Genomic DNA, 16708 nt, shown 5'->3' with positions numbered 1-16708 from the left:
TTGGGCAATAAAACCAACAGACATGCGAAGGCTGTAGTAAAAGCTTAAGATCTAGAAACTGTAAGGTACCCGCTACGGGATTTTCACTAGTGAAAGTGAGCCCCGAAGCACTAGTTTTAAAAATATCAAACATTTTTGTAATAAAACCCGCTCTTTCTGAACTTGCCTGTGAACGAAACAACACCAGATAATCGTCCACATACCTAAAAACCCGAAGGACGCCTTCGTCTAACCTACTTTTGATATCCCTATCACACTTTGCCAAAAATAAATCGCTTAGCACAGGCGCCACGCTCGTCCCAATACACACACCGTCCTTCTGTAACAGCTTCACCCCTTCAAAAACAACATAAGTAGAGCTCAGATAGAAGCGTAACAGTTCCAAGAAACCACCTTCATCAACGCCACATTCATTCTGGAACTTCACAACTCCAAAAACATCAATAGCCTCTTTAACAGATTCAAACAGACCCCCCTGTGGGATTGAATAAAAAAGGTCTTGAATGTCGAACGACACTGCATCACATGGCCCCGGATTAGATTCTTTCAGATATTCTACCACGCATTCCGAGTTATTAACTCTAAAAGGATCATGTAAATGTAGCCGTGACAGATGTCGTTGAAGGTATGACGACATCTGTAACTGCCACGACCCCCTCTGTGTTACTATCGCTCTAAACGGCATAGCCTCCTTGTGTGTTTTCACAGAGAAAAAGATGTCCAAGTGAAGTCCTTTAGCTCGTACGACCGATGCTTTCAATCTGTCAAGGCCCAAGTTCTGACAAAGTTCAATAGCCCTATCTTTTATTTTTGCCAATGAGACTTTCTTTACCTCCTTAAAATTCTTATCCACCGCTTGTTTTCCCTTGATCAAAAACTCACTCTCAGGTATGAGCACGAAACCACCTTCCTTATCTGCCAACAACAACTTAAGGTGTTCCTCCAAGCAGAAAGATACTACCTTTTCCACCTTAGGCCTTTTCGAGGACCCGCCCACTCTCCGAGGGAGGGTATCAACCCCATCCAAAATACATCTTTCTCTATCGGCTTCCTCTGCTTTATCTCCTACATTTCTGACCAGTGACAACAGTTCCGGAGGCTTGAGGCTTGTTTCATAGGCAAACTTGGGTCCTTTCTGTAAGATCTTCACAACCTCCTCAGGTGCGCTAGTGTTACCCACCATCACGACATCACAGATGCCCCCCTCCTTTCTTCTCACCGGCTTCGGCAACGAGACCAGCAGCCGTTGCCATAGAAATTCCGTATTCCTCCTAGCTTGTTGTTGACACTCCCTGAACTTCCACTCAGCCACACTCTGCTCTTTGTAAACGGAGTAGCACCATACCTTAAGGTAGTCGTGGAGGAGCCTCGCTTGTCTCCAGGTTTCAGCGCGCAAAATCTTGGTAATCCTTTTGGCGTGCCCCACCGATGGTGGTACTTGGAAAAGCTTCATGACCTCTGCAGGGTAGCAACCGTTCCTGATGGCGTAGGCACAGTGCCTTGCCTTGACTTCCGTGATCGCGATGGCATTGATGAAGTAGATGTCTTGTTGATAACACGGCGAACAGTGAATAGAGCCCCATGTAGAAGAAATGAACTGTAGAAGGGTGTGTACTTGGGCTAGTTGGTTGTTCATGAATAGGAGTATTCATGAATAACCAACTAGCCCAAGTACACACCCTTCTACAGCTCAGGGATTAATAAAGGACAGCGCTGATTGGTTATTTCAGTTAATACAGTACAAAACAATTAAGTTATTAACTTCTTTAGTGATTAGAATTAGTTTATTTTAATTGCAATTGTTTATAAAATAAAAAAAAAAACCTTTTTATAAAAATAAATTTTCTAAACCTAGACATGCTTGTATCAAGGTCTGGCCACACTGTCCACAAAGTCGAACCGGTCGAAATTGGTGAAAAGTTCGAAGGTTCGTCGAACCGGTTCGACCTAGTCGAACCCCGAAAGTTCGACCTAAAAATCGGGTTCGACAAAAGTTCGCGACACCCCTACCCATAACCCATAGAGTTATTACAATGTACGCTAGAGGTTCAACTGGCGCTAGTGTCTATGCGACTTCCGGGAGGCAAATTGAAGCAGACAGCAACCAGTCTACTTTTGCAGTGCTCCTGTGCATTCCTATGGGGAAACACGCGCACATTTTGTCTCTTCGCCGGAAAATAACATAAATAACTTGTGTTATTTCGGTTGTACTGTATAGTGTGTACCTTTATTAACATTATGAAAGTGTAAATGCTTTAGTTACGGCATTTTTCTTTACCACTGAACGATGTCAAAATTCGGTGTATTTCAGGCCCAAACCTCTGTACCATGACAGGTATGTAAAAACGAGCAGCGATTCCAAGCGAAATAACGATCGAAAGGAATGTAGAATGTGTTCAGGGTTAGCTAGCATTCTGGTGCCGGTCATATATCGCTAATATGCCCGTCGTGTCATTATATGAAAATGACTCCGTCGTGCGCATCTTTACGATCGGTTAAAAAAAACATTCGAATGTAAAAAAATAAAGTACGTGGGCTACAAAAGGTGTGTATTTTTATTATTTTCTATGTCAAGCAGTTTTTATCGGGCACCTGTTTTCTGGCTTCTCCCTTCTTCTGCAAAGATTTGGAGCGTGCGGGTGATGATTGGAACCCAGAACAAGCATCTTCGCACATATTCATGAGCAGAAAGAGTAAAACTAGCAGTACTTATTTATTGGAAATCAGACTATATTACGTGGCTTTCAATTTATTTTGATCGTCTGCATGCAAAAGGAGTCACTTATTCAGTGTTACCGCGTAGTTCTTACCGTCTCTCATAGTCAGATGTCTTTCGTTCGTTTGGCACGTATATCCCCCAAGCTAGAAATCGCCGATGCCGTGTTCGCGCTAACAGTGTCCGACAGTGGACATAAATACATGTACGAAGCAGTTTTAGCACCGTTTTTTATGCCACGAATTTAAAATAAAAACGCCGTAACTGACCAATTATTCCGTCTGCGTGACTGAGAAATGTTCTAATGTGCCCAGTGCGTACGAATTAGTCGTGATATTTGCTCTTATACTCGAGCGCAGAGAGCAAATGCACTCACTTTTCTCCATAGAAATGTATTACCGGAAGTCAATTTCGGACTGGTTGCTGTCTGCTTCAATTTGCAGCAGCACACTAGCGCCAGTTGAACATCTAGCGTACATTATAATAACTCTATGCCATAACCACTACCGTAGTCGAAGCAGAGGGGTAGTGAGATCGGCGTCCTACACCGGCACGGAACTACGGTAGCGAAACCAAGCGGAACTGTGTCGACGTTTTCGACGTTACGGAAACCGCAGGAACTGCGTCCAAGACAGGCAGGTTTTGCTGCCGGCTGCCTGGGTGCCTTCCGTGCTGAGTTCGGTTCTGTTTTCCGATGCCGAGTGCAACCGGCGTTCAACGTGGTTCTGTATTTGTGCGTGTCAACAACGTAGCTGCAACATCGTGATGGCAGTGTCGTGGGTTGTAAACAGAAGACTGGAATTATCGCCGCTGTGACCGTGTGTTCGCGTATCAGTGGTGTAACAAGAAGATGAGATCGTAAACTGTCGGGCATTGATGCCGCTGGTCGGGCCGTGATCGGAGGGGGCGGGGTGTCGCAGGTTGACATTCCGCTTTACATTAAAACTTTTAATACCACATGAGGGATTACGTGCAATCGATCAACGTGCGGATAGTCATGTTGGAACGCTGGTCTGAACGGTAAGCTCCTATCGTACAGTGGCCAATGTAACAGTCGGTTGTCTCGTCCCCAACAGCGATTGCGCTCTCGGGAAAGGACATCAGTACGAAATCGTGACGGAAAGTACGTATATTTACTGTGTTTAAAGGGGTACGGAAACCAAATTCTGGAGCTCATTTCTTTGTTTCAACACGACGCAGGTAGCAGCACAACCACAGAAACATAAATATTGCGCTAGAAAACGCAAGAAAACATATTTTAAAGTGAATTAAACGATAATCAAAAACCACCTGGTAGTTGGTTATGAAGCTTCAATGGAATGTCGTGACGACAACATGCCTCTGAAAGCAGCGCCGCAGCGGTATGTCCGCTCACTGGTATAGATTGCCTAGGCCTGAACGCAATACCGAGGCGTCTTGGTGGAAAGAGCCAAAACGAAGTGAGCCACCTTGGTTTCAGCTCTCGCGCGACGTGCAAACGCGTGCTTCGGTTGTTCTCAGGTTTGGTGCGCGTGCTGGCCCCGCGATCTCTACAGCCCTTGGGTACTTCGACAAAGCGAGATTGTAACGCGTTGACGCCTCCAAGTGGCAAAACTCGTCACTACGGTACGCTTGGTCGTCCGAGGCATGATGACGTCAAGACGTCTGCCGGATCTCCCGAGATGCATCGCGCTCCTCCATGGCTGATTTTGAAGCGCTCGCCAAAATCGCGGCATTTAGAGCATAAAATATAGCCATCTGCTCAAAATACGACCGTGCGACTATTCATTACAGGCTTAGCTGATCATATTGAACTCATTTCTTGATGTTTTCTCTATATTTCAAGTTTCGATTCCGTATCCCTTTAATTTTAGCATTAAAAAACAATAGTAGGTAAAATCGGAAAAAAAAGCTACCCTTTATTTTAATGTTTAAATATACTACGGTTCCTGGAGAAACTGCCCTCCAAGTGGCGCGCTGGGATGAGCGCTAGAAGTTTTCAAGCTCGCCACGGCTAGAGCACGTAGCGCAATCCAGAACGCCGCCTCTCGGCGACTAGCGGCGAACGCCCGGAGGTTCCAACTGCGGTCAGAAATGCAGGGAGAACGTGAGAAAATCGTTGTTTCTTCAGTATTGTGGGGTTGTACGGAATGGCAATTGTTTTTGACATAATAATGAAACATTTTAGAATAATTTGCGTTAAGTTTTGTGCCCCGCAAGGACGTGACTTTTTTAAAAAAATTGCCTGAGCGGCATCATGCAGCAGACGACACGGCGACGTCACACCATTCACGTGACCCGCTCCGGCCAACCCGAAAAGCCCATCTCCGCTGCGAGCAAAAATCGTCTGCTTCAAACACCATTGCCTTGGAAATTGCCTTCTCAAAATTTGCACACGCATCCGATATTATTAAAACTTTGATAAAATGTTTAGTGCTTTACTAACTTCACGACAGACTAGTTTTGAAAAGTGCGAACTCGCCGTTTATTTTTTAACCAGCCATGTTGTGTCGATCTCCATGTATTCTCCCATAGGGCGGGCCGCCTCCTGGAACCCTGAATACCACGTGACTCGCGCCGAGTCACTCTGTCGGCCATGTTGTCGGCAAAACACGGGGTTCAAAGGATTGCGCTACTCTATATAGTGCTCTAGCCACGGCGTAGCTCCGTACCTGCCGCTAGTCGCAGCTTTGACTGCATTCAAGTTGATGGAAAAGCGATTTCTCAGCCCGTGAAGCATCACTTCCAGCTGAGTAGTGAATATCCGCTCTACAGAGATTAATTTAAGACGGCAAATGCAGCTTTGCGCGAACAGCACAAATAGAAAAACCAATAGAAATACAGGCTACGACGTGCCGTGTGGGGAAACAAACTCATGGCTTCGGACCGCATTGGAGCAGCTTGATTTATTGGGTTTCAAATAATTACGGCATGATCGAGCGTTTACTTTTTAATAAGAGATTCATCCCCTGAGCCATTTAAAATACTCTCAGGGGTATGGCATTGCTGGGAAAAAATCAACATGCTGGGAATATATTTTATTGCTTAGGGAGTCACCGAAAAGTTCCGTACGTTCAAAACGACCAGTATAAAAGACGGAAACGCAGAGCACGGGTGTAGTGGGAGGACGACGAAGCGCTTGATCTGTAAGACTTGTTTTTCTTACCTCCGCCGAGAGCTATTCGCAGCGCCCAAATTAAGGGACCTTCGCGCCCGAAAGGGCATCATGGACCAACGAGGGCCTCCCGTCACCCTCCGACCGCCAATGTTTGACCCGGGAGGGACGACTTCAGTGATGTTCGAACATGGTGTCATGAACAGCGCGCTAAGCCTATCACCTGAAATGGGAGACACAAACACTCGAGCTGCCAATACAGAGCTGCCAATACACGGCCACATCGGGCCCAATAACGGAAGGCATCCAGAACAGAAGAAGGCATACACTCGAGCTGCCAATACACGGCCACATCGGGCCCAATAACGGAAGGCATCCAGAACACGCCGACCCAAGAAACCGTTTGCAAATTGGGCCAAATAGAAGTTGGCAGGAAAGATGGCACAGGTCAGCTGCAGGAGACCCAGTCCGCCGGCCTTCAGACCCACCAAAGATTACCACCGCCGGAGGTGAGCCAACTTTTTGAAGTTCTGGCAGGAGTGATTGAACGCCAACCGGCAATCCTGGAAGCTCTGCAACAATTTGTTGTTCGATTTGTGCCGCTACCACAAGAAGTCCTGAATGACCCGCCCCAGCATAAACAGAGAGACCCAAGGCAGTACCCACGGTCTAAACGAAATAACGATAGGTCACGGTCGCCCATGAGACCAACTACTGGGGACCGCGAGGCAGAGTCCTATCAAGGAGTACAACAAATGGAAGATGATGGCTGCTTCCCATCGGCAAACCCGAAGCCGCAAGAAGACGGCTGGGCTTCTCAAGCTGGCGCGTCGACGTACAGCACGTCCCAAGGACCCACGCCGGGTCAATCCGTACCATCGGTACCGCTAACTGCGACGTCGGTCTCCCAGACAGACGACGACCAAGAATGGCCGCTCCCAGGCGCTACCTCGCAGATAAGAAAACGAAGCCCACAAGCAACGGAAAAAGACGACAAATCTACACCGGGGCCGCTTCCGGTACAAACTGGGGTGCTTCGCTCCGTGGGAAAGAAAGAAGTTGGTGCATTCACTGGAAAAGAAATCCGCGATGCAATCCAGCATGCCGGCATCCACGCTCAAGCGGACTACAGCGTCCACCGGAATGAGAAAGCGAATGCCTTGTCCATCACCACCAGGGACCCTAACATCACCGCAAAGCTCATGACAATAAAGGAAATCCGCAAGGGGGACGAAGACAGCACATTCCAACCATACAAGGCCCTCTCCGGAAACGAGTGCCGCGGTGTTGTGTACCTACGTGGTCAAGGTAATGAGGTATCTCCTGCACAACTTCTGGAGGATATCGTGTGCAGAACCCAGAAGGTGGTAGCAGCGCGCTTCTCGGGGAAGAAGGGAAACGTTATACTCGTGACATTTCAGAACAAAACTTGTCCTAAACGGGTGGCGTACATGCACGAGGTTCTCGCCGTTCGTGAGTACCGCCCGAGACCGCTAGTCTGCTTTCAATGCCATGCAATTGGCCACAAAATGGACGTGTGCCCACGGAAAGGTCAGCGCTGTGGAACGTGCGGCTCCCAGCATGATGGTATGGAGGAGTGCACGAAAGATCCAAAGTGCGCAAACTGTGATGGGGCCCACGTGGCCACGAGCAATGAATGTCCAAAGCGCGCAATCCCACCGCGGCGCACCCCGAAGAAAACTACGAGAACGGAGGAAAGAAGCAAAAAGCCCAAGCCCCTACCACCTGCCGCTGTACCGGTGAGCCAAGATGCCGGCGTGTCGTATGCAGCAGTGACAATGGGAGCATTCCAACCCACTTCATTATTGACGCATCCACCCCAACATATGGACATGCCGACGCAAATCCTACAGCTTCAATACGCGGGATTTGTGCGAGTTGAAAAACAGCTGTCCGAGCTCACGGCGGCTATCCACAAACTCATAGGCACTCGCAGTGACGGATAGTAATTCTCATACACATACAAACACCCGAGGGGCAAAACACATCCACAAGCGCAACAAGCTTCGAGTGAACCCGCAACCATGGATCCTGCAATGGAACTGCGGTGGCTTACAACAGAAAATTCATGAATTCAAAACGCGTCTGTCAATACTTAGCAACAAGGCACCTGACGTTATTCTTCTTCAGGAGGCTAACGTCAGGAATCTTAAAATTAGGGGATACAACACTTACATTAACCCCAGTATACAAAGACAGACATCAAATTTCGGTATTGTAGTTACACTTATAAAGAAAAAGCACAAGCAGGCAAAATTGAATTCCGAGGCGTCATGTTCTGATGACCGCGAAGTCGTCTCCACGCGGGTCAAGTTTGGAGACACATCCATCAACATACATAACACATACATAAGACCGTGCGGGGACTCGAACGAGGTCAATTGGATAAAGGGCTTGGTAGAACAGAACAAGCATACCATCCTAGCTGGAGACTTCAACGCCCGACATACCGCGTGGGGATACCCGAACAAAAACGCCAGGGGAAAGCACATCAAGAGAGCATGCCTCGCAGCTGGGCTTCATCTATGCAACGACCCTGACACTCCAACACGGCTGGCCCAAGTCGCCAGCCAAAAAGACACGTCTCCCGACCTCACTTGGGCCTCTCCACGTCTACAGGCGCAATGGCAAGTCCAGACTGATCCATGGGGCAGTGACCACCTCCCTATACGCATAAAGCTCCCCATCAGCTCCTCGCCCAGGCGTCGAGTCACTTTCACAAAGTGGGACAACTTCGGCACCGCAATGAGCCGTCTTGCCAACGTCCCATTCGCAGACCGGATTCAGCGAGCCCTTCGGGAGTCCCGTGCGGAATACAACGTCAAGGAAGACACACCACCTCCCGACTTGCACCTGATCAAGCTGTGGGACAGGAGACTGGAGGCTCTCCAGCGCTACAGAGCCAGGAGATCCCTAAGGAATAAGATCCGCCTAAATCGCACGACAGCAAAGGCCAAAAAATACACAATCGAGCTCCGCCGCACTATCTGGCGTAGCCTGTGCGACTCCTTTAACGAACGGACAGGCTACCGCAAGCTGTGGCAAGCCTACAAAGGGCTTGCCGGGAAAACAAAAATGTGCAACACCGGAAGCAATCTGGCGCTCCGCCTTGACATCACGGAAGAGCAGCTTGCGGAAGAGGCAGGAGATTGTTTCTTCCCCCAACAGCCCGAGCCACCCGCCGCCGAAGTCTACGCCCGGGAAACCATCGTGCACGAACAGCCGGCGGACGCCCTTTTCACGCTCGCAGAACTCCTGGACGCTCTTGGCGCGGCACGAGCAAAGTCGGCACCTGGACCAGACCGTGTAACCATCACAGCGCTCCGGAACCTTCCACAAGATGCCATGAAAGAGCTCCTTGACACATTCAACACCATTTGGGTGAACGGTGAACTCCCATCCGACTGGAAGAGGTCTACAGTGATCCCTATCCCAAAGCCCGGCAAGACACCACACGCGGTGGCTAACCTCCGCCCGATCTCCTTGACGTCCAACCTTTGCAAAGTTTTAGAACGCATGGTCACAACACGCCTGACGTGGATTCTTGAATCGACGGGTGCTTTCCATCCCATGCAAACGGGCTTCAGACCTCACCTTTCGGCACAAGACAGCCTGCTCATGATACATCATGATCTCTACCAGCGCCGGCTTTTTAAAAGCCAACCGCGTACGCTCGTGGCCATTGACCTACGGAAGGCATTCGATTCGATACCACACAGCGCAGTCGTGGCCGCCGCAAAGAAAAGAGGTATACAGGGCCGATTCCTGAATTTCATCAAAACATTCCTACAGGATCGCACGTTCCAGGTTTCTATCGGACAAACTAAAGGTCAATGGAGAACAAACAATATCGGTGTTCCACAGGGGGCGGTTTTGTCGCCGCTACTATTCAACATCGCCATGGTTGACCTGGCTCTCGCCCTTGAAGCCATCCCACAAATTCGCTTCACCATTTATGCGGATGACGTCACCCTGTGGACGACGGCAGGTGGGGCGGATAGCCAACAACGCTACATGCAGAGCGCGCTTGACGTTGTCATGACCTTCGCCATCCGATCAGGGTTGGAGTTATCTAAGGAGAAGACCACGTACATGGTTATACCCAGCCGACGCAGGAGCGCCCGTACCGACATCCAACTGAGGGTGGATGGAATCCCCATCGGCCAGAACAACTCCGTCAAAATCCTCGGGGTCCCATTTGACCACAAAGGCGGTGCAGTCACTTGGCTTCGGAGAGTAAGATCGCAGTGGAAGGAGGGTCTAGACTTGCTCAAGGCTATCTCGAGCAAGGCCTGGGGTGCACAGGATGATCTCCTCCGGCGACTTGTCCGTACCCTCCTAATCTCGAAGGTAGTGTACGGACTGAACTACCTCCGCCTTACAAATACTCAAGAAACCACACTAGTAACCATGCTGAGAGCGGCCATGCGGGTCGTTACAGGGCTCCCCCGCTTCACACCGGTTGAACAGCTAGAAAGGACCGCTCAAATGAACACCATCCGTGAGATTGCCGAGGAGATGCGGATAAGCCAAGCTCAGCGGCTATCTCGCACTCCTCACGGGCGAATTATTCTTGCCTCGATTGGCCGTTCCGACCTAATTGACGGCCCACTCATGCCTACACCGACGCCACCTTGGGATGCAGAGGCAGTCACTCCCATCAAGCCCCTCCCAAGTCATCAAGGACCTGATCACCCTGGACGACGTGCTACACAAGTAGCCATCCACCGCGCTGAAGTCAGCAAGCTTGCCGCGCACGTGGATGTCTTCTACACGGACGCGGCGAGAGACAACAACGGCCGCACTGCGATTGCCTGGCATTCCCCTACACGCAAAGAGACGAACCACAAGCTTACCGCATGTACACGGAGCAGTTGCATGGCGGAACTTCTGGCAGTTTTGTTTGCCGTTGAAACAGCCACGAACATGCCACGAGCAGAAACTACAGAAACTCGAATATACACCGACTCCCATGAGGCGATGCGTGCACTACAGCAGTCGAGCACATGCAACGTTACAGTTGCGCGCATCCGCGAACTGGTTCGTCAAGCCGCGGCTCGACAAACAATCACCATCGCGTGGATACCGGGCCACGCAGGCGTTCCAGGGAACGAGCGGGCGGACGGGGCCGCGAGGGCACTGCTACAGGCAAATACTCAGCCCTCACAAGGCCCGGTCCCCTCGCCCGTTCAACGGGACGTTCCACCTGACGAGGGCTTTGATCTAACCCAAAAGAAGAAGGAAGAACAAAGAGCACGAAAAGCGCGCCTTGCAGCGCTCCTACCTTCTAACCCCCACCCGATCCCTCGCGGGCTTCCACGATGGGAGCAAGTGGCACTACACAGGCTCCAGACTCGGACTATGGTGACTCCCTTTTGGCGTGCCAAGTTATACAAGTCAACAGATGAGAATGACACAGGTCCTGACCCTGGATGTCCACACTGTGGTTTCCCTGCGACTTGCTACCATCTTGTATGGTCCTGTGAAGGGACGTCACTAGAACGGATAGCGGCAATTAACACCCTACCACCGCACCTTAGACCAATGACCCTTCGGGAATGGACGCATCCGAGAACCTCAGCACCCGCAGAACGAGATCTCATCTTCGCATCAATCATCTCCTACCTCCGGTCCTCCGGGATCGGACGGTACGTCTAATCTATCACCATCATATCACTACCCCTCTCCCACTCCCCCTTCCCCCATGCCACATGAGGTTCCATAGACCAGAGGCATGGAAATTAAATAAACGTTTCAATCAAAATCAACGGGTGTAGTGTTCGGTTTAGTGTGGTGCTCCGTTGTATTGATATTTGTGTGTGCCGTGTATGTGCTCGATGTGCGTTCATCTGATGCGCGACCTCAGGCGCGGAACCAAGAGTTGGGGCTGCGGCTCGCTGCTAATATGGCCCCGAGGAAACAGGCCTGGAGTGAGAGTACTCCAGGAGAACTTTTATATACAGTGAATATACAAGAGCATGGTCGACTAATTAATCGGCAATCGGCAGTCTGCAGTCGGCGATTTCTGGCTCCCCAATCCCAAGTTATATAGCCCTTCGAGGGCGAGAAGGCCCTCTGAGAGAGAGGAGCCTTCCCCGGTGTTCGAGTGTTCACGAGGTGTCCGAAGTGCGGGGGCGGCTGAGGCAATTTCCCGGTGTTCTTTCAGCGAGGGGCAGATGATGTAATCCCTCGACGTTCTTGCCGCGCTCCAGTGGCTGATGTAAGGTGGCGACGTTCTTGCTGAAACTCAACACCGACAGACCCCCACACACACAGGCACGCACACGTACGCCGGTGTTTCTCCTTGCGAGGGCCCGCGATTCCAGATGGTCTCGTGGCTTCGTTCTGTTTTTAGTTTAAAGCCCCCAGTGAAGGCCGTCGCAACAGTTCCTCCGCCGCCCGGAAGTCGGTCCCGAAGAGAAGAGGTCAGCAGCCACTCCTTTGAGGGACCGCAGTAGTGCCGATAAGGAGGTGGATCACCGTCTCCGGCTTTTCTTGAGTGCCGGGCATTCTCTCTGCTCATCTCCAAGCGCTTGGGGCAGCTTGCGAAAAATCTTGAGAGGATGATAAAATTGAACCAAGACCGCACTGCAAATGCGCATCTAGCAAACCCCTTCGAACGCACACCAGGCACTAAAAGGTATGAAAATCGCTCTTAGCAAGATCGTAAGTAAAACGAAACCCCTACCAGGGCTCGGCACCCGCAAGAGAGCAACAAAAGGCACGAAACCAAAATCAATTGTATCCCAGCTTGGGTACAATTGTTTAGCAAAATAAAGTAAAATTTTGGTATCCATGAGCTCGCTCAGTAAAGACGTTTCTCTACTCACTTTTGAGCGTCGGCTCAAGCCATCCGCGTTGGTGTGCAGTTTACCCTTTTTGTACCTGACCTCAAAAGAAAACTGTTGCAAAGCTAGGCTCCAGCGAAGGAGTCGGCCATTTTTGGGCGACATATTCTGCAACCATTGGCGCCACCTAGCCTAGCTACTTGCAATTACTCTGCGGGATGGATGGATGGATGGATCTGGCTAAACCCTGTGAATCGGGCGGTGGCTTGCGCCACCTAGCGAACATTATAAATCTAATTATATGTTTTGAATGCCAAGATTAAATCTCACCCCTGCCTCGATTTTAGCCACCAGTCTGATAACCTCCGCTTGGTTATTTCTACCCGTGTAAAGTCTATTTTTCCTTCACTGTCTTTAAAACCCAATGCTTTGATTAAATCCGCCCGGTCACTGTTAACTGTTGGGTGAAGCCCTTTACAGAAAAGTATTAAGTGTTCAGCCGTTTCCTCCTGCTCCCCACACACACTACATAAGGTGTCCATCTCCTGGTACTTAACCCGGTACGTCTTAGTCCGCAATACTCCTGTCCTGGCCTCAAACAACAAAGAGCTTCCCCTAGAATTATCGTAGATATTTTCTTTGCAAATTTCCTGTTTGAACATTCTGTACGTCTCCAGTGTTGGTTTTGTCTGCATACCCGTTTCCCACAGACCCTTCTCTGTTTCTTTTATCCTTTTCTTAACCCGTAATTCCTGGTTGGCGCCCCCACTGCCGCCCAAATATTTGCTTGATAATTTTCTAGTTCGCTTTCTCTATTTGTTATCTACATTCCTCATGTACAAATAACTGAAAACTTTCCTAGCCCACTGCTCTTCCTCCATTTCCCTCAAACGCTCCTCAAATTCTATCTCGCTGCTAGCTTCCCTGCCCTCGAATGACGTCCATCCCATGTCGCCTTGTACCCCCTGATTCGGCGTATTTCCATGAGCTCCCAAAGCAAGCCTACCTACGCCCCGCTGTTTAATTTCTAACTTTGCTTGAATATCTGGTCTCATGCACAGGACCGCATTGCCTAAGGTCAGGCCGGGAACCATGACCCCTTTCCAAATCCCCCTCACCACTTCATACCTACTGTAATTCCACAGAGCCCTATGTTTCATGACGGCTGCATTCCTGCTACCTTTCATCGCTACATGTTTTTCATGCTCCGTTAGATACTCAACACCATTATTTATCCATACCCCAAGATACCTTTACTTATCCACTACCTTCAACATGACCTCTTGTATCCTGTGCTCGCCACCATCTTTATCATTAAAAATCATCACTGCCGCTTTTTCTTGACTAAATTTAAGACCTAGTTTATCTCCCTCTGTACCACAGATATCCATTAATTTCTGCAAATCTTCTTTGTTGTCGGCCATTAGCACTATATCATCTGCATACATCAGCCCCGGTAGTGATTGTTTAATCCATTCACCTTGCTTGATGAAAGAAAGGTTGAAGCCAAACCCGCTCCGCTCTAGTTTGTTCTCCAATCCCTGTAAGTATAACATGAACAACAAAGGCGACAAAGGGCAGCCTTGCCTAAGCCCCCGCTCTATCTCTATAGGCTCCGATACATTTGTTTCCCATTTTATACGCACCTTGTTGCTATTATATATATCTTTTAAAAGATTAGTTACTCCAGCTTCTACCCCTAATGTACCCAGTATGCCCCACAAATTCTCTTGAATTACACTGTCGTAGGCTCCTTTGATATCCAGAAACGCTAGCCATAGGGGCCTTTGTTCCTTTTCTGCTATTTCGATACACTGCGTTAAAGAGAACAGATTGTCCTCTAACCTCCTTTGCTTCCGGAACCCATTCTGCAGCTCCCCCAGCACCCCCTCGCTCTCCACCCATGCCTGCAGTCTATCCTTTATAATCTGCATCACCACCCTGTAAATCACTGACGTCACCGTTATAGGACGATAGTTGTTTATGTCCGCTTTGTCCCCCTTTCGTTTATATATCATGCTCATCCTGCTTAGTCTCCATTCATCGGGGGCTTTCCCATCCGTTACCATTTTATTCACTGCCTCTCTTAATGCTTGCTTAGATTTTGGGCCCAAGTTCTTGATTAACATAATGGGAATACCGTCAGGGCCTGTCGATGTGCTACTAGGAACTCTTTTCTCTGCCCTTTCCCATTCTCTTTGTCCGAACGAATCCATGGCACTTACCGGTCTGTTCTCCTGCGATAAAGCATGTGCCTCATTCCTTCGGTCTTTAAATTTTTCCGCCATCATTGTCCCTATATGCTGCATTGCCTTATCCCCTTCCAGTCGAGTACCTTGAGCTGTAACTATAAACCTCTGTTCTAAACTTGTCTTATTACTCATGGAGTTCAGATGTTTCCGAAATTTCTTGGCTGCTTTTTATCCTTTTTGTGCACTTTTGACAACCATTGGGACCGCCTTGTTCTCATTTTCTCACTGATTAAACAGGATGCTTCCCTTCTATAAATTATGAAATTATCCCATTTTCTGTCTACTTCGGCTTTTGGTTCCCCCCACTGATCTCAATGACAATTGCTGGATCGCGCTTGCCGCTCCCGCAAGTGAAGCCACCGGGCTTCACTCGCTTGGGATACGATTTGCCGTTTTTGCTAGCCTTTGCTGCGGTTTTCCAGCGTGCTGACGACACGTTTTCTACTCGTTCGTCGTCATTCGCCGAAGAAGTTTTTTGAAGACTCTGTGTATTGTTGAGACTTGCCGTTGTGAACACGTGGAAAATTTTACGAAAGTGCAGTGTCGCAGGAAAAAGGCACAACGCGTCGAAAGGAAGGGCTGGCGGCGTGTTCAAAGCTTCCTTGGCACGCCGAAGTGCCGTGTCTCTGTGCCTTCGCGCGCTTGGATACCGACCAAGAACCGACGCCGTGTGAATGTGTTTAGCGAGTGCAATGTGCGTGAAGCCGTATCAAAAGGTACAACTCGTCGAAAACGTGTCGCCGGTGTCGCGGCGTGATCAAAGCTTCCTTGGCACGCCGAGTGATGCATCTTTGTGCCTTCGCACGCTTGGATACCGGTCAAGAATTGACGCCGCGCCAAAGTTCTGAACATGTGTCGCGCGTAGATGCCTTTAGATCATTTATATATATCGGCCACGGAGTTCTGGATCGTCCAGCTGTTCCGGTGAGTTGCAATCAATAAAAGGGGGAGATCTGTACGTGTTCTTATGTACTATATTAACCATGGCTATGTCCCAAATCTACTCTAATAGATTCCGTGGGAGCACGAATAGGGCAACGTTGTGGAGCCAGGGGGGTTTTCGAAAGCAGAAGTACAAGACGGCGAGAATGAAAATCTTTGAAGCGCGGCCGATATGGTCGTGTGCAATCTGTTGACCAATTACAATTAGGCGAGCCGCGCTCAAACGTCAAGTGCAATTAAGTAGGTTGATAATAAGCCAGCACTGATCAGTGATGAGGAGCTGTTGTGCACGGTATTGTGTAAATCGTCTAAGGACGAAAAAAAGACGTACCTTCTCTCCATCTTCCGTCGCTATTGGACGCTGGATTAAGCTCGTTCCTAAACCGCGAGGGGAAAAGACGCTGATCCAGAGGCACGAACAGCTTCACGCACATTGCACTCGCTGAACACATACACACGGCGTCGGTTCTTGGTCGGTATCCAAGCGTGCGAAGGCACAGAGACACGGCACTTCGGCGTGCCAAGGAAGCTTTGAACACGCCGCCAGCCCTTCCTTTCGACGCGTTGTGCCTTTTTCCTGCGACACTGCACTTTCGTAAAATTTTCCACGTGTTCACAACGGCAAGTCTCAACAATACACAGTCTTCAAAAAACTTCTTCGGCGAATGACGACGAACGAGTAGAAAACGTGTCGTCAGCACGCTGGAAAACCGCAGCAAAGGCTAGCAAAAACGGCAAATCGTATCCCAAGCGAGTGAAGCCCGGTGGCTTCAGTTGCGCTGCAGCGAACAAGCGGGGAAGCGCGATCCAGCAATTGTCATAGAGATCAGTGGTTCCCCCCTTTGCTTGGAATGTCTGTGTTCCCTGGATGCTTCCTGGCGTCTCTCTATTGCGT

At 49.4% G+C, this 16708-nt stretch overlaps 1 protein-coding gene across 1 annotated transcript in view; it reads right to left on the bottom strand.

The window, feature by feature from the left end:
• The window catches only part of LOC120836067, a 96395-nt gene extending 83601 nt beyond the window's left edge, over nt 1-12794 (bottom strand). The window contains exon 1 of the mRNA XM_042287713.1: nt 12662-12794. Coding sequence (XP_042143647.1) covers nt 12662-12784 — 123 coding nt within the window. The 5' untranslated portion in view covers nt 12785-12794. The remainder of the gene's footprint in view (nt 1-12661) is intronic.
• Nucleotides 12795-16708: the final 3914 nt, after the last annotated feature.

Source organism: Ixodes scapularis, unplaced genomic scaffold, assembly GCF_016920785.2.
Source record: "Ixodes scapularis isolate PalLabHiFi unplaced genomic scaffold, ASM1692078v2 ptg000247l_1___fragment_3__unscaffolded, whole genome shotgun sequence".
NCBI lineage: Eukaryota > Metazoa > Arthropoda > Arachnida > Ixodida > Ixodidae > Ixodes > Ixodes scapularis.
The sequence above is the reverse complement of the archived record's forward strand: the minus strand, read 5'-3'. Positions and strand labels throughout refer to the sequence as shown.